This window comes from Molossus molossus, unplaced genomic scaffold (assembly GCF_014108415.1).
Source record: "Molossus molossus isolate mMolMol1 unplaced genomic scaffold, mMolMol1.p scaffold_m16_p_4, whole genome shotgun sequence".
Lineage (NCBI taxonomy): Eukaryota > Metazoa > Chordata > Mammalia > Chiroptera > Molossidae > Molossus > Molossus molossus.
In genome coordinates this window covers 9080866-9106192 of record NW_023425377.1, presented here as the reverse complement: position 1 = coordinate 9106192, position 25327 = coordinate 9080866, and the positions used below count along the sequence as shown (strand labels likewise).

Here is a 25327-nt window from a genome sequence, read left to right as displayed (position 1 = left end):
GAGCCTGCTCACCCTCCTGCGTCTGCATTTGTGGGGCCTTTTGTAAGTCTTGTGTTCAGAGGCGCAGGGACCACATGTCCCACGTGGAAAATGAGAGGCTAGTGTGACTCATCTGCAGACGAGCATGAGACGCAACCTCCTCATGTGTTTGTTTGCTAAAAAGAAAGTAATGCATTAAAACAATTGTACATTAATTGCTAAATTACAGTGGAACTTTGGTGAAATTACATACTTCGATTTTGTTAGCGGAACCAAACAAGGAGGGTAACACACACAAAAAAAAAAGTGACACGGGACTCGATCTAAAGCACATAGCCCGGCCTCTGATTGGGCATTCCAATGCAAATGTTTGTCAGTTCACAGACCAGGGCTTGAGGGTGTGACCCTATGGTGCTAAGTATGGCCTGAAAATGCCTTGCTATCTTGTCCAGGGAGTGCAAGCAAGTTCTTCTCCAAGCCCCCCCACTGTGTTCAATCAATTCTGGGAATAGTGACTAAGGGTTGGCCAACTAATCCGTTCTGATAGGGAATTCCAAGGAGTGTACACTGCCCTTAACACCCCCATCCTCAGCATTAACGAACGAGTGAGGAATGGGAAAGTCATCTGCTCGTTCAGCAAACATTAGTTGGGTGCCCAATTCCGTGCTTGGCACTAGGGGAGGCATGGATATAGACGTGAACGAGACACTGTTCATCTCTTCAAAGAGCTCATTTTCCAGGCAGGAAGACAAGCATACAGAGATAATTAACTTCAGCACAATGAAGTTGGCATTAACAACTGCTTCTAAAATGTATTGTGCATTAGAATCACATGAGAAGCGTGTTTAAAATGCGGCTTCCAGAACCGGCTTCTGGAGGCTGTTGCTGGGGAGGCCTGGGGCAGGCCCTTGGTTCTCACGGGGGTTTGATGCAGAACGTTCCTGAGAACCTCTGCTTCCGGGACACAGAGAACAGGAACTCCTGGCCTCGGGAAGGACACCATCAGGAAGGCATTCCGGAGGAGGCCACAGCTAGCTTGGGTCTTAAAGGACCAATCATGCCCACCATTGTCAGCTCCTTAAGGACAGACACTATCATTGCGTGTTCTTTGTTCCCTGATTTATTTCCAGGACATGATGGCACTCAAATACTGTCGAATGGTAGGGGAACAAAGAGGAATCAGCCGGGGATGGAGGGGTGGGAATCTAAGCAAGGTACTCAGGATGTTCAAAGCCCTGCAGGTATGCAATCAGGTAGCACCAGAAGCTACTGGGGAACTCGTGGCCTAATTTGGGGGTGTTCCAGCTGCAGCTATATCTTCACCCATCCTGGCAAAGGTAAAACTCACCACACCTGGTTCTCCACCAGGTCAGCAGAACCATCCTTGGCTTAGAGGGAGCAGGGATGCGATGGTTTTCTCCCCTGATGTGAGATTTAAGGAATCCTGTGCACCCATTCACACAGGCCCCCGAGAGCTGGCCATGGTCAGTTTTTGTGCTGGGGTTTTTGTTTGTTTTATATATATATATCTTTATTGTTATGTGCTGTGTTGTTTTAAAGCAAAGTGTATGTTTTTATTCCCAACCACTCAACTAATACCTGCTTATAATAGAAAAAGTAGAAATTCCAGACGAGAAAAATAAAGGAAGAGAAACACGCTATAATCTATGACCTCGGGATCACCATTTGTCAACATTTTCTACTATTTCCTTTCCATCTTGTGTGCTCTCTGCATATGCATTGGAATTGCACTAGGATGGTTGCGTGAAACCTGCCGAGCCAGGCCTTTGGGAGGGTCGATGGTCCTCAGGACCGAGGTGTGAGTATCTCTGAGCAGCTTTGTGCCTTGAGGTCCACTGAGCCTGGCCCACCCCTGCCCTTCCAGATGGCCTGGTGGATTGCCTGGACCCTGACTGCTGCCTGCAGTCGGCCTGTCAGAACAGCCTGCTCTGCCGGGGATCCCGGGACCCCCTGGACATCATTCAGCAGGGCCAGACAGACTCGCCCGCAGTGAAGTCCTTCTACGACCGCATCAAGCTCTTGGCGGGCAAAGACAGCACCCACATCATCCCTGGAGACAACCCCTTCAACAGCAGGTAGGCACCTCCGTCCTTGCAGGCTGCTGAGGTCTCTGGTTCCCTTCCTCTCAGGGCAGGAGGAGTGCTCCTGGTTTTTCTGTGGGCCTAGTGGGCTAGAAACTACCCCAGGGGATAGCTCCCAGATCCAGTGCATAGGAAGGAGACCCTTTCCCCAGGGGCAGGTGGATCTCCAGAGCAGAGCCCTGGTCTCTCCGTAGGATTTGGCCCCCAGAACCTGCTAGAGACACTTGCTGATTGCCTGGCTTTTAGATCATTTTTATGGCCTATTATTTTTTCATACTATTATTATTTTAAGTCTCCCTTTATAATACCCCTGACTGTGGCTTTTGTCTGATCATTGCTGAAACATTTCATTCAATGGAATATTAACTTGATGGCATAACTTACTCTGGCATCCTACCGTCGAGATGATGCCAGTTGGTAGAATTTATTGAGCACCTGTGATGAGCCAGAGCCTTTATGTAGATTATCTCTAATCCTCATGGCAACCCCATCAATTAGTGTCTGCTAATTGCTGACTTTGTGCAAGGCATTGTGTCGGTCAGCACACTGCCCCTCTCGTTCCAAAATGGTGGGGGTTCTCTTGAGATTGTTTTTGCTCTCCGTTGCTCATTTGAGGCTTAGGTATAGTCTAGGAACAAACTCTGGGTTTATTTTTTAGTCAGCGTGGTCCCTCTTTCCCCCACCCAAGGACAGCTTAGAAGTGTGCTCCCTAGAAAAGAGAGCAAAGGGAACGGTAGGCTTTGAAACACCAGCCATCCCCTCCCCTCTAGGCACTGTTTCTGATGCTGAGGGTGAGGAGAGGGACAGGAGACACAGGGGTCTCCTTGGGGCCTGCCTGCCTATCACCGAGTCTCTCTTGGTCCGCCTGGGCCCAGATGTGATGGTGTCTGCAGACGTGAGGGTGGTGGGCACGATCTTCTTGGGGGCACCCCAGCTTCTCTCCAAGCTCCGTCCCCTGGAGAAACAGCACCACCGGTTGGGTCCTCTCTCACAAAACCTCAGGAACTAGGAACTTGAGCAGAGTGGTCCTGGCCCCTGACAGCCCTCACCATGTCATCTCTTAGTTCTCTTTCTTCTCGCTTAGCTCTAGGTAGCCCCGGGGGCAACTCGGGAAGGATGCTGCTCAAGCCACTTCCATCCAACAAAGAAAATGTCAGACTTCATTTCTCAAAGAGCCCCTAACTTTCGAAGCAGTTGTCTTGGAGCCCCCGTCATTAGGCTTTGGGGGGGAGACATCATCAGGCCGGGACTCAGACTGCTCTCCCCGCTGGAGGGGGTGGGGAGGTGGAGAGGAAGGCGGAGCTAATAATCCGACAGCCCCTTCGAACTCGGGGAAGATGTTCGGCCCCAGTCCCCGGCAGCTCTTTGAACACGAGCGTGCCAAGTGAGGTCGCTTTGGGCCAGCAACTTTAGCCTCTCTCTTTTCTGGTTTTACTAAAAATAAAAGAGAAAAGAAAAAAAAATAATCTCAGCCCTCTCCTGTTTCAGCCCTGACCACGCCTCCCCCACCACCCCCAGCTGTGCCACATTAGACAAGTTCTCTGACCTCATGAAGTTCATTTTCTTGATTGGTAAAATTAGGATAATATGTGTAGAATATGCCACACGGTCCTATTATTTTAATACAAAAACCCCTCCATCAAAAATAAAAGAAACCACAAATCTCTGACCAAAAAAAAGGATTTCCTCTGCTTGTTAAATCTTAGTTCTGGGACAGCGATTCTGTAGGGATGTTTTCTTTTTAATTATGAACATGATTCCTATTGCCAAAGACCCCGGACTGGTCCTTGCACTGAGTTCAATTTGCTTGCTTATACTGTAAATGACCCTTTCAAAGCTTTGTCTCAGTCGGCTTCCTGTTAACATTTTATTATTTCTACTCTCAATCTAGTCATTTCCTGATATTCTCCTTTTTTTTAAATTGTCACCCAAGGATATTTTTCTCTTTATCTTCAGCTAGAGTGGGCGGGAGGGAGAGAGAAGGAGAAAGATGGAGAGAGAGAGAAACATCAATGTGAGAGGGACTCATCAGCTGGTTGCCTCCCTCACAACCTGCACCCGAGGTACGTGCCCTTGACCAGAATTGAACCCGTGACTCATTGGTCCATCCACATGCCGATGCTCTAACCACTGAGAAAACCGGCCAGGGCAATATTCTTCTTTTCATATTCTTTCTTCACCTGTCCGTTATTATTATTTTCTTTTTTAATCCTCACCCGAGGACATTTTTGCATTTATCTTCAGACGGAGTGGGAGGAAGAGAGAGAGAGAGAAACATCAACGTGAGAGAGACACATCGAGTGATCGCCACCTACACGACCCCAGCCAGGGCTGGGACAAACTGCAACCGAGGCACACGTCCTTCATGGGAACCAAACCCAGGTCTCTCCGGTCCGCAGGCCGACGCTCTAACCGCTGAGCCAAACTGGCCAGGGCAATAGTCTCCTTTTCATATTTTTTCTTCACCTTCCCTTACAATTTCATCTTACCATCCTTACCAAAAGTCCCATTGGCACAAGACACCTGGCGCCTCGAAGGAGGCTAGCAGACAGACTCCAGAGCCATGAGCAAAAGAAACTTGCTTTATATCTAGAAAGCTCACCCCCCAAATGAGCCCACGCGCCAACACGTCAGCGTGGATCCATAATTCAGAAGCACAAAATGTTCCTTCAAGACATAGGTTGAGCCCTGGCCGGTTTGGCTCAGCGGTCAGAGCGTCGGCCTGCGGTCCGGAGAGACCCGGGTTCGGTTCCCGCTGAGGGCACATACCTCGGTTGCAGTTCGTCCCCGGCCCTGGTTGGGTCATGTGGGTGGCAGCCTCTCGATGTGTCCCTTTCACGTCGATGTTTCTCTCTCTCTCTCCCTCCCACTCTATCTGAACAAAACATGGAAAAATATCCTCGGGTGAGGATAAAAAAAAAAAAAAGACATAGGTTGAAGTTCACCAAGCTTATGAATTTCAGTGCGTTACTGTCTGACAAATAATGAAGAACAAAACTCGAGTAGGAAAAAAAAAAAAAAAAACTAATCCAAGACTTCCAAGAAGGCATTTCCCTAGATAATGACATACAAAAATAACTAAAATGCTTTGACTCCACCACTATAATTTAGAGAGCAGATCTCACTATCTAGATAATGTGATAATTGTTACACATCAATAATCATAAATGGAAATGTATTGATAGCATGCCTTAGCCCAATCTTTTCTGCAAATTGACTGCCTAGAAATGATAGGAAGCCAGGAGCGATGAGAATTAGAAAATAGGGGGTAGAAATCCCAGGCAACCCAGCTTCTTATATGTCTACTGCTCTCTGCAAAGGCTCACGCTATAAGAATGATTGTAAAAAATAGTGATGTGCCCTGGCCAGTTTGGCTCAGCGGTTAGAGCATCGGCCTGCGGTCCGGAGAGACCCGGGTTCGGTTCCCGCTAAGGGCACGTACCTCGGTTGCAGTTTGTCCCCGGCCCTGGTTGGTCGTGCGGGTGCAGCCACTCGATGTGTCCCTTTCACATCGATGTTTCTCTCTCTCTCTCCCTTCCTCTCTCTCCCTCCCACTCTATCTGTACAAAAAAAAAAATGGAAAATATCCTCAGGTGAGGATAAAAAAAAAAATTTAAAAAATAGTGATGTAAAAAGGGAGGGAGGGACTCCGAATTTTGTTTTCCCATCACAAGTACTTTGTACCTTGTGGTCATCGACACACATTGTGGATTTTAAAATTGTGTCTGGGAAGATCCGAAAGAAATCTTAGTCTGAGCTTAAGATAAGGAACCAAAATTGAACAAAAGAATTATTTGCATAAATTAGTTTTCCACTTTCAAAAGACTCTAGCATTGTGGTTGGAACCGGCTAAAAATGGGATTCATTTGTTAGGCAGCCAGTAACAGACAATTAGAACTGTCAGTGGAACCGTCTAAACCCTCCTGAGATCATCCAAGTGTTGGAGTGGAACCGTTGGGGGTACTGCTGATAGAAAGAGAAGCGCTTAGAGGAAGCATCCCTCCAATTGCGGGGTCCCCTGGGATTGCGGGATTAAGTGCATTCCAAAAACTGAGCAGGTTTGGACAAGATTCTGGCAAAGAACGGGTCAGCTTGATTACCTAGTCCAGAAACTGGGCGTGTGTCCAGGAACCTGGAAAACCTCTCTACTTGTGCCAAATTGGCCAGTGGCTTCAAGTCCGATGGACAGCTGCAGACCTGCCCAGCAGGCTGGGGCTCTGTGAACACAGAACTTCTCAGTAGCCCATTTCTCCATGAAGTCAAGGGACTGGGGGCCAGAGGAGGCAGGGACATTCTCCCTCCGTGGATTCTGAATAGAATACTGTGGCATCTCTGTGGCTTTGTGGGTCTTCCCAGAAGCAGCTGGTCAGATAGGGTCCTTCTTGGGAACGTTCTAGTTACTGTCCTCTGGAGAGAGGAGCTTTCTCTGACTGGAAAAAGCTACATGGGACTTCAGCCGCCTCCCCAGCTTTAGGGAGAGCAGGAATTTGATAGAAGAGAAACAGTTGCATGGGGCCCAGAATCCAGATAGCTCCGCCAGAAAACCAAGTATCTCCAGTGTTCTCTCTTCCTAGGCAGTCATGGGTTAGGAGACATTTTGCTCTTAAAAGGCAGCAGAAAACAAGGCATGTAAATGCCCCAGCCTCATAATAAAACTCTGTGTGGTCCCCTCTGCCCTCTGACACTCCGGCCTGGAGAAGAAGGGGAACATCGCCTTCCTCCAAAGACAAGAGAGGAAATGAGTACCCAGACAGGGCAGCTTCACCCAAGTAGGGTGCTCTCTGTGCCAGGCTGCGGCATGAGCCTGAGCGATGAGGGCAGCCGGGAGGTTGGGCCAAGCCAAAGTCATGTGATGTCTAAAAATCAAGCGAGGCCCAGGGGAGAGATCATGTGTGCAGGGGACCCCATTGCCCAGCCCAGGGAGTGGAGATGCTGCCCCTGAGTGTCACCCCAACACGTTGCCAGTTGTGCTGGGCCGAGAAGCAAGCATTGAGACATCTCTTGCCCACGCCTCTCTGTGAGGTGTGATCATGGGAGCCAGAAGTTAACGTTAAAAGTCTTGTCCTTGCCTTAGGGACCAGAGGGGGGCTGGGGAGGAGTAGGCAGCCAATGGGGAAGGGAAGGGGTCTCGACCCCCTGTCTCCTTGTCCTCCTGTGTGTGGCTCAAAGACGTGTTTCTCTTTCCCTCAGCTTGGTTTCGCTCATCCGGGGCCAAGTCGTAACTACCGATGGCACCCCCCTGGTTGGTGTGAACGTGTCTTTTGTCAAGTACCCAAAATACGGCTACACCATCACCCGCCAAGATGGCACGTAAGTAGCTGGTAGGGTTCTGCCTACTCGGGACTTGGGGTGCAGACAGAGACCGATGGCACTGTTGGCTGGGGACCACGCGGCTGCCCGTTGCGGACCGGAATGCCCACAGGCCAGGCCTCCAGTTAGAACCCTCCCAGGGATTGTTTTTTGCTTTTGCTTTTTGATAGGGCATCAAAAATAAAAATAAATGGACTAGCCAAGCTATTAAGGGCTGCCAATAACATTCTCCTCCTTTTTCCAGCTCAGGTAAATGCTCGCGCGTGTGTGTGTGTGTGTGTGTGTGTGGGTGGGGGTTGGGCGGTGAATGCTGGGAAGAAGGAAGGAAAGCAGCCCACTCTTGTTTTAAATCAAAGGCAGTGCAGGTGACAAGGACCCGCATGGCAGTGCCCTGTGGCGGACCCTCCTGCTTTCATCTGTGCTCTTGGAGTTGTTGTTTTCGCTCCTGTTTTGAGGAGGTGGGATGTAATCAGAGAAATCTAATTAAATACATTTAGCCATCGCCCTGCTGTGTGAAGGAGCCAACCTTTCCCTATTATCTTCTGATTAGAAACACGCACCCAGGCAGCCCCCACCGACAGGAAAGCTTCATTTTCCTAATCCGTTGGGCACGAGGTTGCAATGTAAAGAAAAAGATAAGAACTTCCAAAATCTATGGGAAGGGGAAAACACTCACTCACCCTGGGCTAACACACACACACGCACACGCACACGCACACGCAAACAATGAACATTCTATTGCAAATGGAAAGAAGACTTGCTCTAAGTTGGATGCAACACTTCCTATAAAAGGTCAGGGTCTCTGATCTTGCCTTTCTCTGATGACGAGTCTGGTCTTATGCTCTAATGTCCTAAGGTAGTCTTGCAGGTCACCCCCAAAATTACCAGCCCCCCTGTCCTCGCATGCCCACCTGTGCAACCCAAAGAAGACATCTGATTCCCAGTCTTCACTACGTTCCTGATCTCTGACACGTTCCTGCAGCCAAGTCTAGTTATTCGAAAGCCCAAGGACTATATGCTACGCAGAGCTACTTGGGCCCTTGCGCATCCCCAGAATCCAGTGCTCTTGCCTTGCAAAGTGACGACACGAGAGGACACCTTGAGTCCTTGGCCTGCTGTCTGTCCTCATCTGTGCTCCCCAGTCTCTCTGCTGCTTTCATCACATTCACTGGAACTACTTGACTATTGACGTACCTCTGTCCAGCTCTTGAGGAACAAATAAGAATATAGTTTAAGAACGATTGGCTATGGCCCCGGCCGGGGGGTTCAGTTGGGTTGAGTGTCCTCCCCATACACCAAGGTTTCAGGTTCGATCCCCGGGCAGGACACATACATGACTCGACCATTGAAAGCATAAATAAGTGGAACAACAAATCGATCTCTCTCTCTCTCTGTGTGTCTCAAATCAATAAATAAAAAAATAAAACGATTGGCAAAAATATCAGTAACAGGGCACAATAAGTAAAGGGGGTCAAAAGATACAAACTTTCGGTTATCAGATAAAAATGCCCTGGGCATGAAATGGATACAATGGTGACTGTAGTGGTTCATCATACTGTACTGGATATTCGAAAGTTGCTCAGAGTTATTTGCTAAGAACGTTGCAAAGAGATCTTAAAAGTTGTCATCAGAAGAAAGAAACCTTTGTAACCGTGCGGGGGCGGTAGCTGGACCTACTGTGGTGACTGTGTCACAGTATGTACACATATCAAATCATCTGTACACTGAAAACCAATAGAATGCTATATGTCCACTGTATCTCAGAAAAACTAAGGTTCTCTAAAACAACAACAACGAGCCCAGAACAGCCCAGGTGGATGAGAAGAAAGCCCAGTGAGCCCGTCTCTGTGCCCTACCGCCATATCACTGTGACGCCCCGATGTATTAGCCTGGCATGATGCTCCATGCTTCATTCTAGGAGCGGGGAAGCATTTTCTGTAACAGACCAGGTCGTAGGTATCAGGCTTTGCATGACATGCAGTTTCTTCTTAAAACTCTTCAGCTCCGCCCCTGTAGCACGGAAACATCTCAAGCCAATAGTAAGGGAGTGGGCGTGGCTGTATCCCAATAACAGGTGCTGGGCCGGGTTTAACTCCTGGGCCTCGTTTGCTGACCCCTGCTCTGCACTCCTCATGATATTTCATTCTCTCAGCCACTCTTTGAAGTTGCTATAATTACTCCCATTTCATGGATGAAGAAACTTGGGCTCGGAGAAGGGTCTTTAACTTGCCCACAGACACACGACTAGTAAGTGGGACGGTTTGGGTTCCAACCAGCTCGCCAGCCTCCAAAGCGCATGCCCGTGTCCTGCATGCTCTGCCCCTCCCCCTGCCCTCAGGTGCGGAGGTCAGAGTACCTGCGGTGTCCGGAGGTGAGTCCACCCTCTCAGGGAGCCCGCTTCCCTCCTCTCCAGGTTTGACCTGATCGCCAATGGGGGCGCCTCCTTGACCCTGCACTTTGAGCGAGCGCCATTCATGAGCCAGGAGCGCACCGTGTGGCTGCCGTGGAACAGCTTCTACGCCATGGACACCCTGGTGATGAAGACCGAGGAGAACTCCATCCCTAGCTGTGACCTCAGCGGCTTTGTCCGGCCAGATCCAATCATCATCTCTTCCCCGCTGTCCACCTTCTTCAGCGCCGCCCCTGGGCAGAATCCCATCGTGCCCGAGACCCAGGTAGGAATGGCAGGGACCACGGTGATACTCAATACCGCCTTGACCGAACCTGGCTGGCCAACCGCTTCCCACCCCGTCTCTCCCTGGGTGGCCCAGAAACCAGTATTACGGGGAGAAACAAAAAGTAGGAACACAATAGAGTCTGTAGTCACTGAAGAGAAAGCCGAATCTCTCCTGGACATTCTAGATGCTTCCAGATAGTCGTTCAAGACCTTGGCAGGCACCAGAGCTTTTAATAAAGTAGAAGCAATATACATATGTGCAACCCACCTGCAAACCGCTTTTTATTCCTGTTAGTCACAGAGATACATGATGAGAGGCGCTTTAATGATCTACATCGGCGCTGCAACAGAGGGCATATTACATTATTGCCTCCCTGTTGCTTTATACCAATTGTCTGTGGAAGATGCAGGTTCGTGTAATTACAGCCCCTCGCGGCCTCCTCGCGTGCCGCGAGCAACACAGCCTGCTGTTCTTATTTACATCTTTTGCCAACCGTGTGGTTTTTAAAAAGAAACACAACAGTGACCAAGAATAATTATTAATCCAAAAATCATAACCCCAGCCCCTTTGCTCTGTGGTGTAGGATGAAGTTTGGGTTTGGGGGGAGGGAGGAGGTTTCCATCCGTTTGGGGAATGGGTTCTTGCTTGATGCTTCGGTGCAGGTGGCCGCCCCGGGGGTGGCGAGTGGCCGCCCGGGGGTGGCGAGTGGCCGCCTGGGGGTGGTGAGCGCCCACCAGCTGCAGGGGTTTCATGCAGGGGATTGTGCCGCGTGTTTTCAGGTTCTTCATGAAGAGATTGAGCTCCCTGGTTCCAACGTGAAGCTTCGCTACCTGAGCTCCAGGACCCCAGGCTACAAGTCGCTGTTGAAGATCACCATGACCCAGTCCACGGTGCCCCTGAACCTCATCAAGGTCCACCTGATGGTAGCCGTAGAGGGACACCTCTTCCAGAAGTCATTCCAGGCCTCTTCCAACCTGGCCTACACCTTCATCTGGGACAAGACAGACGCATACGGCCAAAGGGTGTACGGACTCTCTGACGCTGTTGGTATGTTTGGGTTTCAAACCCCTCTTGACTCTTAGATTTCATCATGTGTTAATTCAGCCAATATTGATGGCGTTCCTAATAATGTGCCAAGAGCCCAGCCAGTGTTGCTCAGTGGTTGAGCGTCGACCCATGCACTAATGTGTGCCGAGTACTGTTCTAGTAGACAGAAGCGCAGTGGTCAGTGAGCCAGACAAGAGTCCTCTTCCATGGACCTCTGCTCTAGTGGGGGATGGAGGTAATAAACACAAACTGGACAAGAAAAAAAGCAGTCATAAGTGCTACCACAAAAATAAAAATAAGTGATATTGCCCTGGCTGGTTTGGCTGAGTGGTTGGAGCGTCGGCCCCTGGACCAATGAGTTGCAGGTACGATTCAAGGGCATGTACCTCGGTTGTGGTTCATCTCTGGCCCTGGTTGGGGTCGTGCTGGAGGCAACTGGTCGATGTGTGTCTCTCACATTGATGTTTCGTTCTCTCTCTCCCTCCCTCTCTACCTCCCTCTGTCCCTCTCCCTCTCTCTCTCTCTCTCTCTTTCCCTCCTTACTCCTCTCTCTCCTTCCCTCCCACTCTATCTGAAGATAAATAGAAAAATATCCTTAGGTGAGGATTAAAAAATAAAATAAAAATAAGTGGCATGGACTGGGGAGGAGTGATGCACACTGGGAACGCCTTTTACCAACGGCGCAGGGAAGGCTCCTTGGTGGGTGGGGTTTGATCAGAGGCTTGAACGACAAGGAGCCTGTGGGGTCAGGAAAAGAACACTCTTCCTGGCAGAAAGAGAGACGAGCGAGGTGAGTGGAGGACAGAGAGAGGCCAGTGAGGCTGGAAGGAGAAGACTCGAGATGGGGGAGGTGGTCGCTCCCAGAGTGAGCCCAGAATGCACCGCAGTCAGCAACCAGCCCCGGGGGCGCTGAAAGCCACACGCTGTTTCAGGCTTCGCCTCTGAGGGGCTCACAGGCCCCCCGAGGACAGACCCCAAGGGCAGGGTGCTGCGGCGGTCAGTCCTCGAGGGCTGCGAGCCGTCGTTCCGTCGGCCTCCCCAGGGCAGTTTCCTGCTGTAGAAAGCCGTCTGGGTTTGTTAACACCCAGGGTCCTGTGTTGTTGGCTTTTTGTTTGTTTTTGTTACTTTACCAAGAGGCTAGTGATTTTCCAGAACTGTAGTAAGTTACCAAAATACGGAACCTGCACACTCAGAAATGTTCACCGTGCGTGGCGGCCAGCGCTCATGAGACATACCCTGAGCACTGTGACAACTCCTTCATCTCGGGAGCCCTGTCGAGTGAGCAGTCTCTCAGCCTCACTGGGCAGGTGGGACAGGAGGCTGAGGGCCAGGACATCGCCTCAAGCCAGGCTCCAGCAGGTGGGACGTGCTCAGGAAATGACCCTAATGGTCTGCTTCCACAGCAAGTGGAGTCAGTAACCTAATAAAGGTAGTAATGACTTATTGGGGCAACAAGTACGCTTAGTATAAACAAAATAATATATCAAAATAATATATCAAGCTTTCGCCATTATCAAAATGATAACCGGCATCAAAAAGTAAAATATTATAATGTACCCCATGTACTTTAATTTCTACCATTATCTTTTTTTTTCTTTATTGATTTTTAGAGAGAGGAAAGGAGAGGAAGAGAGAGATAGAAACATCGATGAGAGAGCATCCATTGGCCGCCTCCTGCATGCCCCCCCCTGGGGATCGGGCCCACAACCTGGGCATGTGCCCTGACCGGGAATTGAACTAGCGACCTCTTGGTGCATGGGTCAATGCTCAACCACTGAGCCACACCAGCTGGGCAGCTTCTACCATTATCAACTCATGATGAATCTTATTTATTCCATACTCTTATCCACTCCCCTGCCTCTCATAATTTTCTGAAGCAAGCCCCAGGTATAACATCATCTCATCCGTAATATTTCAGTGTGTATCTCTAAAAAACACTTCATAAGCGCAGCGACAATACCACTATCACAGCAAACAAACACAGTAACTTCTTAATGCCATCAAATTGCCTGTCATTGTTCAGTCATTCGATTGTCATGACGATCATAAAACATCATTACTTTGACTCAGAAGCCTGATGAGACCCACCCTTTACAATGGGTTGATTTCTCTTAAATTATTTTAATCTGGGGTTTTCCCTTCCGTCTCTGGCTCTCTTTCTTATGTTTTATGATTTATTTGTTGAAGAAACTGTGTCGTTTGCCTGTGGAATTTCACAAAATCGGGTTTGTTCCTGATTGAACACCTGTGACTGCAGAACGTATCTCCTGTAAATTAATAGCTGGATCCTGAGGCGTTCTCGGGGTCAGGTTGATTTTTATTTATTTATTTTCTTAACCTACACAAACTTTTTAAATTGAGGTCTAGTTGACGTACAGCATTATATTATCGTCAGGTGTACAACATAATGATTTGACATTTGTATGTGTTGTGAAATGAGCGACACAATGAGTCTAGTTAATATCTATCACTATACGTGGTTACAAAAAGTTTTGTGTGTTGAGATCTGAGATGTACCCTCTTAGCTACTTTCAAGTATACAATAACGTATTAACTATAGTCACCATGCTGAACATAACATCCCCAGGACTTATTTCCTTTATAACTGGAAGTTTATACCTTTTGACTCCCTTCACCCATTTTGTCTACTCCCCAACCCCCACCTCTGGCAACCACCAATTCTCTGTATCTATCAGCTTGTTTGGGGGGATATTTTTTAAGATTCCACGTATAAGTGAGATCAAAAGGTATTTGTCTTTCTCTGTCTGACTTAATTCACATAATGTCCCTCAAGGTCCATCCATGTTGTTGCAAATGGCAATGCTTTATATTTTTTATGGCTGAATACTATTCCATTGTATGTGTGTACCACACCTTTGTTCATTCATTCATTCGTTGATGAACACTTAGGTTGTTTCCATATCTTGGCTCTTATAAAGTTGCAATGACTATGGGGCTGTATATATCTTTTGCGGTTAGTGTTTTTGTTTTCTTTGGATAGATACCCAGAGTGGAATTGCTGGAACATATGGTAGTTCTGTTTGTAATTTTATGAGAATACGTCATTCTGTTTTTCATAATGGCTGCACCAGTTTACCTTCCCACCAACAGCACATAAGGGTTCTCTTTTCTTCCCATCTTCTCCAACACTTGCTATTTCTTTGTTATGATTATTAAATATATTGGGGTGATATTAAGATCACATAGGTTTCAAGTGTCCATTTCTATGATACATGGTCTATATATTGCATTGTGTGCCCACACCCAAAGTCAGATCATCTTCCATCACCATATATCTGTCCCCCTTCACCCTTTACTGCCCCCACCCCCTTCCCTCAGGGAATCACCATACTGTTGTCTGTGTCTGTGGGTTTCAGTCTTATATCCCACATATGAATGAAGTCATGTGGTTCTTAGCTTTTTCTGACTGGCTTATTTCGCTTAGCATGATATTCTCCATTGCTTTGGGTAGTATGGACATTTTAACAATATTCTTTTAATCCATGAGCATGGAATATCTTTTTATTTATTTGCTTCTTCTTCAATTTCTTTCATCAATGACTTATAGTTTTCAGTGTGCCGGTCTTTCACCTCCTTGTTTAAATTTGTTCCTAGGTATTTTATTCTTTAAATTTTTTTTCTTTGTTGATTTTAGAGAGAGGAAGGGAGAGGGAGAGAAAGAGAGAAACATCCATGAGAGAGAGCATTGATTGGCCGCCTCCTGCATGCCCCCACTGGGGATCAGGCCCACAACCTGGGCATGTGCCCTGACCGGGAATCGAACCAGCGACCTCTTGGTGCATGGGTCGACGCTCAGTCACTGAGCCACACTGGCAAGACTCATTCTTTAATTTTTTTTTCTTAAAGTGGGACATCTTGCTAGGAGGTGCTGTCTTCTTCCATCAGGAGATACCGAATGTCAGCTGATCGATCCTTTCGGGATTTTAGTAGCCTTCGATGCCTATCGCCTGATCCATTCGGTCATCAGGAATTACAAAACGATATTTTAGTTCTATCATTGCTTCTTTATTCGCTAGAATACTTTCATATAGTGATACCTTCCCTTTAACTGCTTGGTTATTTGAGGTACAGTTCAAATAAGAAAGAAAAGATAAATGTTTGTTTCCCTTTATTTTGAGGTACAGTTCAAATAAGAAAGAAAAGATAAATGTTTGTTTCCCTTTATTTACTAGTTTTCAGTGTAATGAGTCTTCTTTTAACATCCTCTAATGGTGGCAAATCAGTGTTTCTTAAACACCATTATGAACTCGCAGAGTGAAGTGTCTCTAGTATGTTTCAGTCCCTTGGAGTTACCTTGATGATTGTGCAAATGGCGCCATCTCTGGTGGGCAGAAGCCCTTCAAGCTGACTCCCAGATTCTTTCCACACGACCCCAGTAGATGTTTATTCCTTCCTGTCTATCTAGGATGATAAAGTGGCCCGGCCTCGTTCATTTCTTGCTCTGGCCATTTCTTCAAGGAGCCCTGATTCCTTTTAATGAGAAATAATATTTCAAGGCCACAAGCCAGGCCCGAGCAATTCTCTTTGCCACCGGGTCAGTCACCGTGTCTCGGAATGTTCCGAGGACCAGCTAGGACATATCCGGCCTCTCTAACAAAGACAGAACGTCTCTTCGTGCACATCGACACCCCTCTCTCTCCGGACCGAAGAGAAGCTGCGGAGCATCCCCAGAGGGACGCACGTGGTTAAGGATTTAATGTAGTAGGAGACGCAGTGATCACGATACCTCGTGTTCCGAAAGCAGCGTTCCGATTAGAGACGGTGGCCTCGCGGTGTCCGGCTCCTCCCTCCTTCCCGCTCTCTGAGAAGTGCAGGCTTCACTCTCTCTGTTCTACAGGCGGGAGGGGACGCGCAGGGAGGGCGAGCTGGAGCAGAGGGGACCGAGCCCTTCATCTCCTGCCACGCTCTCCACTTGTCCCTGCGGCCACCACAGGGCTTTTGCAGTGTCTGGATTCTGCTCCCCACTGCCTTGCCACGTCCTTGGCAGGCTGTGTCCTTGTCCCGAGGCCTGCGTCCCCTGGCACTGCCTGGAGTGAGCATTCAGAGAGCCTCCAGAGTCTCCTTCTAAATGAGCCGCTGAGCTTCCGTAGGCCTCTCTCCGAGCAGTGAGAATAAGCCACACACCACCTAGTACGCGCACGCCGCGAGCGGCAGGCGGAGCGAGGCCCGTCTCCTGTCCATCGCGGGGGAGTGTACTGGTGCTCAGTGCGTCCTCTCCCTCCACGTCACTCGGGTCAGTTGTGAAGGCCGGCTGTTCTTTGCAAAGGTCTTTCCCTCCCCACTGAGTACTACTGTGCAAAGTTTCAAGGTTGAGTTCAGCTTGAAATCTGAATGTAATATCGTGTGGACCGGCGAGGAGGAAAGCAATCAGCCCACCTCCTTGCGTGGGGTTTGGGAATGGGGTGGGTATTGCGTGAACGCGGGTTTCCTGGGCCTGACGAGAGCCCCCGAGTAATCGAGTCAACTCTCTGGTCTCCCGCCCTGCCCCCTCTTCTCTTTCAGTGTCTGTGGGGTTCGAGTATGAGACCTGCCCCAGCCTCATCCTGTGGGAGAAGAGGACAGCCCTGCTGCAGGGGTTCGAGCTGGACCCGTCCAACCTCGGCGGCTGGTCCCTGGACAAACATCACATCCTCAACGTTAAAAGTGGTATGTGAGCACGTTTCCTTGCTCAGATCCAGCCTCGTGTCTCCTCTGGAACCTCCTCTCCGGCCTTGACATTTAATCGATAGCCTCTCCCCTTCCCTCGGCTGTTTTTCATCAAATGCCCAAATACGCGCAGGTTTTCCCACCTTCTCTTTTTAAATGTCAAAGAGTGTTGGGCTGGTTCTCCCAGACCATCCGCCTTCGTGTACCTCACAATCCTTCTTCAGTTATCTCCAGAAATGTCCCCTCCCCAATACCATAGCCTTGGGGCTTACCCAGCCCCTGGCAGCTCTCAGCATCACGAGGACAGCGGGGAGCTCCCCGCAAGGTCCAAGTGTCCTAGCTTCTCTCCTCCGTGTCACTCCCCGCCTCCCTCAGCAGGCCCCTAGAAGTGTCCCCCTCCAGGGCTGCGGTGACCACCTCGTGTGCCCCCGCAGGCATCCTGCACAAGGGCACCGGGGAGAACCAGTTCCTGACCCAGCAGCCCGCCATCATCACCAGCATCATGGGCAACGGCCGCCGCCGGAGCATCTCCTGCCCCAGCTGCAACGGCCTGGCCGAGGGCAACAAGCTGCTGGCCCCCGTGGCGCTGGCTGTGGGCATCGACGGGAGCCTCTTCGTTGGCGACTTCAATTACATCCGGCGCATCTACCCCTCTCGAAACGTGACCAGCATCCTGGAGTTACGGTAAGCGGCCACACGGAAAACCTCCTTGTGCGTGGCTTCAGTGGGTCGATGGTGGCCGCATGGGGCTTCTCCAGAGAGTATATATTCCCTGCGATGGGCTGAGGTTCAAAACCTAGGACGAGAGTCCAGTTAGGATTTGGGGAAGAGCTCTGTGTAGCTGCAGGACACCACGCACACCTTTGATACAGTTGTCAACACACGACTTCCAGACAAGGGTGAGGAAGTCAGTCATGGTGCTTGGGGTGGGACCTGGGGAGCTGGGGGCTATGAAACCTCCAGGCGTGAATCTAACACATCCCAGACAGTGAGAACTACTGCTTGAGGCTGTTGGGCCACTGCTGCGGTTTCTAAAGGGGCACTTCTTAGAAAATACAGACTCCAGGGACCCCCCCCCCAGGGGCACCGATCCAGCCAGTCTAGAGATGGGCCAGGGCAGCTTTTGTCTCGGACAAGCTCCGTAGTGGATTCTGATGCACATCAGCGTTTCAGAACCACTGATGTGGATTCACTAATGCACACGTTTATATTGAGCCCCTGGTGTGCTAGCTCTCTGTAAGTTCTCTGGGTCTTTGCACGGTCACTAGGGTGTGACTTGGAATTACTTAGAACAGGCAGCACTAGGAAGCGCCTGCCCACCCTCGACAGATCCAATGCCTGCTACGAAGTCTGCAGTCCACACTCCTCTGTGCTGGACAAAGTTTCTTGGAAACTCGCTTCCCAGGAAAGTTGATTGCAGGCCCTCACACCTAGAAAGAGATCTGTAAGTAGAGAGAGATGAGGTCGATAAATAAGGGAGCAAATGTATTCAACAAATACTTGGTGAATGTTTACTGTGCCAGGGGCTGTCTAGCTGGGGGTTGGGGAGAGTGGAGACAGAGTCCTCGTCTTTGTGTTCGTGGCCTGACACGGAACATCACATCGTGTGGACAAATAAAAAATAATTTCAAGTAGCATTAAATACTTAAAGGAAACTCTAACAGGGTAAGAGATGTCGATGATGGTGGGGGCTCAGGAGGGATAAGGAAGCTACATAATTTCAAGGGGTCAGAAAAACCTCCCGGACAAGGTGACATTTAAGATGGATCCTGAATGATGATGTCAACCATGGGGACATCTGGGGAAAGTATTCCAGGCAGAGAGAAGTTGAGCAAAACCCCCAATATCAGCAGATAACCTGGTTATAAGGGATCAATAGAAGTCTGAAACGGCAGGAAGGGCGCAAGCTCAGGGTAGTGTGTTTCAGAGGCGGTCAGAGAGGTAGGTTGCCGACTGATGCTTCAGGGTCTTATTGATCATGCGGATGAGTGTGACTCACATTCTTATTGCAAGGGACAGCCATTGGAGGTTGAAGTAGAAAGTGGGTGGAGTTGCCACATCTGACGGCATTTTTTTAGAGATGATTCTGGCTACTGTGTGGAGATTGGACTGTTGGGGTGCACGAGTGGGGGCCAAGCAGTTGTCCCGGATTTGGGTGATGGTGATATGGACTAGGGTGGTAACGGGAGATGGAGAAGTGTTCCAGTTGGGATATAATTTCAAGATAAATCAGATAGCAGTTGTTGATTTATTGTGTCTAAGGAATGGGGACGAAGACAGACAGAGAGAGAAGACTCAAGGGGATGGCCGGGAAAATGACCTGAGCCTCTGAATGGGTGGTGGTCCTGCTGGCGCGGCCTCTGCCACCAGGTGTGGGACTTGGATGAAGTCACGGTCGCACTTGTATCTTACTGTCTTTGAGGATCCTCCTGGGGGAGAGATCAGTGGTCTGAGCACCAGCCAGTGCTGCTGAATATTCCTGGAGACTGAGACTGTGCTAGGCCCTGGGAGGGGTGAAAGAAAGGAGAAAACTGCAGCTCCACACACGCAGGTTGCGACCTCCGTGCTCCAGTGGACATGCACTGAGCGCGACGGTGAGCCCCCTGTGCTGGCTCCAAGGGGCCGGACGGGGAGGAAACCCACGTTCAGAGAGCATCTGTTCGAGGGTGACATGGTCACCTGGGCGAATAAAGGCCATTCAACCTGTGTCTAGGAGAGCCAACCACCAGCCTTCACGGAAAGACAAAGGGGGAGGTCACATGAGTAAGGGGTGTGCTCACCAAACATGAACAATGAGAGGAAGGAGGGGCAGATGGAAGAGGCTGGGTAACCCTCCAGAAACACGTTTTCTAGAGCTCCCCGAGCAGGTCCCCTTCCCAAGATGTTTCTGTCCTTCTCTGTCCCAAGAGAGTCATCTTCTTCTCAGGCCTCCTCGGGGCAACAGAGCCATGGGGGAGGCAGGAAGGGGCTATCAGTAGTATGGTGTTTTCCTTGAGGGGCCCACATTTTTTTCTTTATTGATTTTTAGGGAGAGAGAGAGAAAAAAACATCGATGGGAGAGAACATGGATTGGCCCCTCCTGCACGCCCCCCACTGGGGATCAGGCCCACAACCTGGACATGGGCCCTGACAGGGAATCGAACCAGCGACCTCTCGGTGCATGGGTCGATGCTCCCCCAGCGAGGGGTCTGCTGTTTAATCGGACATTTGTAACCCTCTACGTCTTCCTTATCACTGCTCTTCCTGCTCAGAGCTGCACCCGCGCCTGCCCGCTGCATCCCCACCTCCCTGCTGACCCCGCTGCTGGGGCTACTTCCGGTTCCTTCTCCACCTGACCCGCTGCCTGTGACCGTCTCTGAGCCCCGTGTGCAGGCCCCTTCCTGGGAGCCCGCTCTCCTTAGTGGAAATCATGCTCACCCCACTCTGGGTCACTTGCCTCTCATTTTCACAAAAGTTGCCAGGAGTTACTGCATTTCTGCGTGAGTCTGGAGGGCCCACGCGTGCGGATTTCCGTGGATTTCCACGGCGCAGACACCTGCGGCATCTCGGCCCGCGTGCCTCGCAGAGCAGCTGCCCCGCCCCAGCAGTTCCGCACCCCTGGCTTGGGTTAAAGGGACGCAGCCCAGTGTCCTCCCCTCACTGGGCTTTGCCCTCGGTTCCATGTCTCAAGGTGTAGGGGCCACGATACCAGTGGCACCCGCGAAGGGCTCCCGCAGAGAGGGCCACGCGCTGCCCGTGGGGACGTGGCCACAGCTGGAGGGCGCGGAGCTACCGCTTCCCCTGGACAGCTGTGCGGTTCTTGCTTCCATCGGCCAGGAATCCAGAGACGAGTAGAAGTTAGGCGTTTACAGGAACACGGGTTTGCTGCTGCTTTTCTTCCCACGACATACTGAAGATAAAGGCCTGTCAATCCCCGTTCTTCAGAACAGTAACCATCAGAGGGAGGGTGGGGAGGGCACCTGTCTCGCTCGTGTCTTTTCTCTGTCGGGAGCTGGCAGCTGAGCGATTGGGTTTCGGGAGTCGGTGCCCATCCCCATCTGGCTCACCCGCCAGAGCCGAGCCTCTGAATCAGAGTGTCATGGACACGTCCGTGCCTCCGCCGCTGTTCCCCCCTCCCTCGGCCCGGCCCGAACTTACGGGGGCCCAGTCCCCACACTCGAGGAACTTCTCACGCTAGGAAGAGCCGCCTTCTTAGGTAACATGGTTGTCACCAAGGCCACCAGCACTCAAGACGTTTCAACAGTCTCCCCCCCAAAGCCTGACATCACCTCTGTAGCTCATTTCCGTTCTTATAACGATCAGCCTCTCCAGGTGGCCCGTAGAAAACCCAGCCTGTGGACAGGAAGAAATGTGTCAGGCACTAACCTCTGAGGGTGAGTTTCTATCAGAGAAAAAGCTTTCCTGCCCTGGCTGGTTTGGCTCAGCAGTTAGAGTGTCGGCCTGCGGTCCAGAGAGACCCGGGTTCGGTTCCTGCTAAGGGCACGGACCTCGGTTGCGGTTTGTCCCCGGCCCTGGTTGGGTCATGCAGGTGGCAACCACTTGACGTGTCCCTTTCATGTCGATGTTTCTCTCTCTCTCTCTCTCTCTCTCTCTCTCTCTCTCCCTCCCACTCTATCTAAACAAAGAATGAAAAAATGTCCTCTGGTGAGGATATAAAAAAAAAAATCTTTCCTTCCTCCCCAATTTGAGAATATTGTAGGAGTTTGGATCCCAATATAAAGCAGTAAGTGACAAGGGATAGGACAGTGTCTCTCTGCCTTTTCCTAACTTGGCCCCTTTGGTAAACATAAGAATCTCACACTTTCCATATATTTGAAATTCTAATTATTTTTTTCCAAATATAAAGTTATAATATTTAATTCTCCCCCCCCCAACTAAAACACTTCCCCAGCCCAGCTGGTGTGGCTCAGTGGTTGAGCATCGACCCTGCACCAAGAGGTCGCCGGTTTGATTCCCGGTCAGGGCACGTGCCCAGGTTGTGGGCCAAACCCCCAGTTCAGAGCACGCAGGAGGCAGCCAGTTGATGTTCTCTCTCATCGATGTTTCTGTCTCTCTCTCCCTCTCCCTCTCTCTCTCTCTAAAATCAATAAAGAAAAAAAATTTTTAAAAATAGAACTAAAATACTTCCCCGCGCGGAGATTCCGACGGTGCTGCTGGAGTGGGGCTCGGCATCATTGCAGGGGGGCTGCCCAGCCAGGTGGGTTAGTGCTGAAGACGGAAGAGACCTGAGAGCGTGGGCGCCAGGAGGGAGGGCGAGGGCGGCAGACATTGGGATTGAGCTTTGCCCGAGAGCTTCAACCAAGACAGACCCTGCTCGATGCCGACACAGAATATTAAGGAGGCATATGGTTCTAGTTAGAAACAGCAAATGCCTTCCCTGTACACTCAGGGTACAAACATGCAGGTCAGGAAACCAAGGACGACGCAGTACTCAGAATAACAGTGACACCAGCATCCCTATACAATGTTGGACGGTGCTTGGCTCTGTTTCCAAAGCTCTTTTACCAAAGACAGATCTAGGGTCCCAGGGGGCCTGAATCTTATGCAATTTCAGAATGAAACTGAAGTTATTTAGGATGATAAAAGCAACCAAAGCAACTGCAAATTTTGAAAACCTGACAATTACTGCCAACACCGCAAAAACCAGGCAAATAACGTAAAGTTTTTGTGTTAATTAACTATCACACTTCCATGATGCTTGTTTTCCTACACTTTTTGACGGCATCCTCTTTGATCATCTCTTACTATGACAATGATTTTGTAACATCATCATCTATAAAAAGAATAGAGAGAGATGCAGTCTTTCCTTCAGACTGGTCAAAACTTGCTTCAGATGACTGACAAATTAGAAAATTTTCTTTTATGTTTACTACTGATGATTGGTGATGTTGTGAAAATTGTTAGAATTGTAGGGGTTGGGAAAACATCATCAAGCTTCTTTCATTGGGTTTCTGGGCATCTCAGGTCTCCATGTGCAGTGAAGAATCTACATGCTTTTTGAACCGACACTCACTAGCCAGTTTGTCACTGATGTCCTGGTCCCAGGGAAACGTGACTTCTGCATTGGGTGCTGTGCTCCCTGTGACATTGGCAGGTGAATCAGCTCAACGGGGCGGGGCATTCCTGAAAGTTGTTTCTAGCTGGTGTGTCTAGCAACATTCTAGCAAGATGGATCAGTGTCTAGCAACATTCTAGCAAGATGGATCAGGGAGGACATGGAGTCACATAAATACATTCCCCGGAAATGAAACTTGGTGTATCCCAGCTCACTTTTAGGACTACAACAAACAGAAATGTGACCATTCCGACTCCACCCCTTCTGTGGCACAGAGGGAGTCGAAATAGAAAGAGACAACCATGAACGCAGCTTTGTGACTCTGAGTGTAACCTGAGGGGTTGGAACCGGCCCCAGGCAGGGTCCGCCCAGCCTCATTCCTGCTTTCGGTCACTCAAGAACCCATTTGCCCAGTTGTGCTCTCTCCAGGGCTCCTTGCTGAAAATCAGCAGCATGGAAATAAATCATGTCCCTATTTACCTCCTCCTGTTCACAACAAAGACAAGCACACACACACAAATCACAAGACAACCTGAGGAGGGCTCTGCCAGGCACGCTGAGAATGCTGGGCAGACCCTGGAGGTTCGCTGACGGGTCCTTGAGATGCCAGCGTGTGAACAGCTGATCCAGCTCAGCTCTTGAACCTGAGACATCGCTTTTTCCTCAGTGTAAGCCTAAAGGGTTGGTGTCATTAAGGCCATGGACACAAAGCCTAGGCCTGTCCATGGAAAGTAGGACACCTGTGCTTATCTACCTAGACCGACACGATGATGCTATTTTGGTTTGCTGACTGCTAAGTACCTACCCTACTAATGGCCCTGGGCAGGAGTAGCCGTGACCTCAGGCTTTCTCCAAAGCTCGTGTCCACGTGATCATTCAGCTCTGTACTCCTAGTGACTTGGTCCTCCACCCCTGCTCTTCTCCTTCCCCAAACAGAGCTATTATTATATTAATCAACTTAAAGCAGATGTTCTTAGGCAAGAAGTAGGTCAGGCCTGCAGACCCAAATTGCATGCAGTCTTTTTACAAAATCTTGACTTTAAAAGAAAGTGGAATTGAGATTGCAATAATTAAGAGCCAAATATGACTACCACTGGTCGCAGATAACATTTCACTTTCATTAAGCAATATAAAACAGACGTGCGAATTCCCGCTGCCGCCCTCACACACCAGGCTTCGCAGAATGAATCTGAAATTGCACCATGTCAGTCAGAGCTCAGGAGTTATCAGCATCATTTAATTAACTTTTTTTTTTTTGTTCGCAAAAACTAACACGTTGGAATAAAATGTAAAAATGTAATCCCTGTGCAAACCCAGCACTAATGATGGCCCCCAGCAGAGGCCTGAGCTGCACCTGAGCAAGAACCAGGGCATTAAACCCTCCTTGTTAGTTCCCTGAAGTCTCCTCCCTCCGCCGGAAGCAGAAGAGAGGTCCCTCCTACCTTGGCCTAGAAGCCTCAGGAACTTGAGGGCCTAGCATCTCTCTTCCCCCCACCCCCCCACCCCCCAATGTGGTTACCTTTCAGCCACTTTCCTGTTGAAATTGCCATGTATTTTTGTTCTCAAGAGACAAAACAAAAACTTTTACTAGTTTTCTGAAAGGAACGGTCTTTGGCTCCAATGACAGCAGGGATATTATTACCGGAGAATTTCACGTAAAGAGAATGCATACTTGGGGTCCCACACCCGCAGGTGGATGGGGAGAGAGAAGGTGGCTTGGAACAGGTACAGGAAATGACTGAAATTCTCCAGGTCTAACAGGTGTTTGCCAAAGTGCACTTGGGTGTGGGCTGGGGCTTTCTCCTGGGAGGTAGACTCTATCCTGCAGTGCACCGATGGCCAATAGGTGGCGCCAGAATCCCCCCAAATGGTGGCCGATGTTACAGAGGAGTCACAGCGCACTTTCCAGCTAAGCTTGAGTTTGGCTTCGGACTCTTTTCCAGCCTCCCAGCAGCCAGCACCCATCAATATGTGTTGGCGTCCGAGGGGGCACGTACTTGCCATCCTTTCATTAGCCAGAAGATCTGTTTCACCTGTTGCCACCTGTGTGCCAGCCACGTTGCTGGTCCCAGAATTCACGCGTTCCTGTCCAGATTTTCCAATGGCCGGGAGGAATCCCACACCAGGGGGGCTTCCCAGGAACGGAGCCAGGAGCTGTCAGCTAGAAGGGGAGGAAACAGGAAAAGCCTGCCCTTTGGGGGCCCCATTATGACAAGAAATGAAAATGTGATGTTTGCTTTATCATCAGTTCTCCGGCTAACTGTTTGTTCTTTTTCCTTCTGTTTTCTTTCTATAAAGAAATAAAGAGTTTAAACATAGGTAAGACGAAAAACTCTTTCCTGTATAATTTGATATGGTTCGTTTGCTTGTCTTTGCTTTCTTTTTCTTTCTTCTCATGTAATGTTGTATATTTTTATGTACCAAAATAGCAACTTTTTTTATGTGCTGATTGTGTGTTGTGGATATGATAAGCTTTAGCAATTATGAAA

At 49.6% G+C, this 25327-nt stretch overlaps 1 protein-coding gene across 2 annotated transcripts in view; it reads left to right on the top strand.

Annotated features, from left to right (window-relative positions):
- Nucleotides 1-25327, top strand: part of TENM2 (teneurin transmembrane protein 2) — an 883834-nt gene that overhangs the window by 810434 nt on the left and 48073 nt on the right. The window contains exons 14-20 of one of the 2 annotated variants that reach the window (XM_036239730.1): nt 1865-2075; nt 7272-7391; nt 9805-10066; nt 10849-11116; nt 16640-16783; nt 17218-17467; nt 25137-25157. In XM_036239730.1, coding sequence (XP_036095623.1) covers nt 1865-2075; nt 7272-7391; nt 9805-10066; nt 10849-11116; nt 16640-16783; nt 17218-17467; nt 25137-25157 — 1276 coding nt within the window. The remainder of the gene's footprint in view (nt 1-1864; nt 2076-7271; nt 7392-9804; nt 10067-10848; nt 11117-16639; nt 16784-17217; nt 17468-25136; nt 25158-25327) is intronic. The other variant, XM_036239731.1, reaches the window with a different exon arrangement.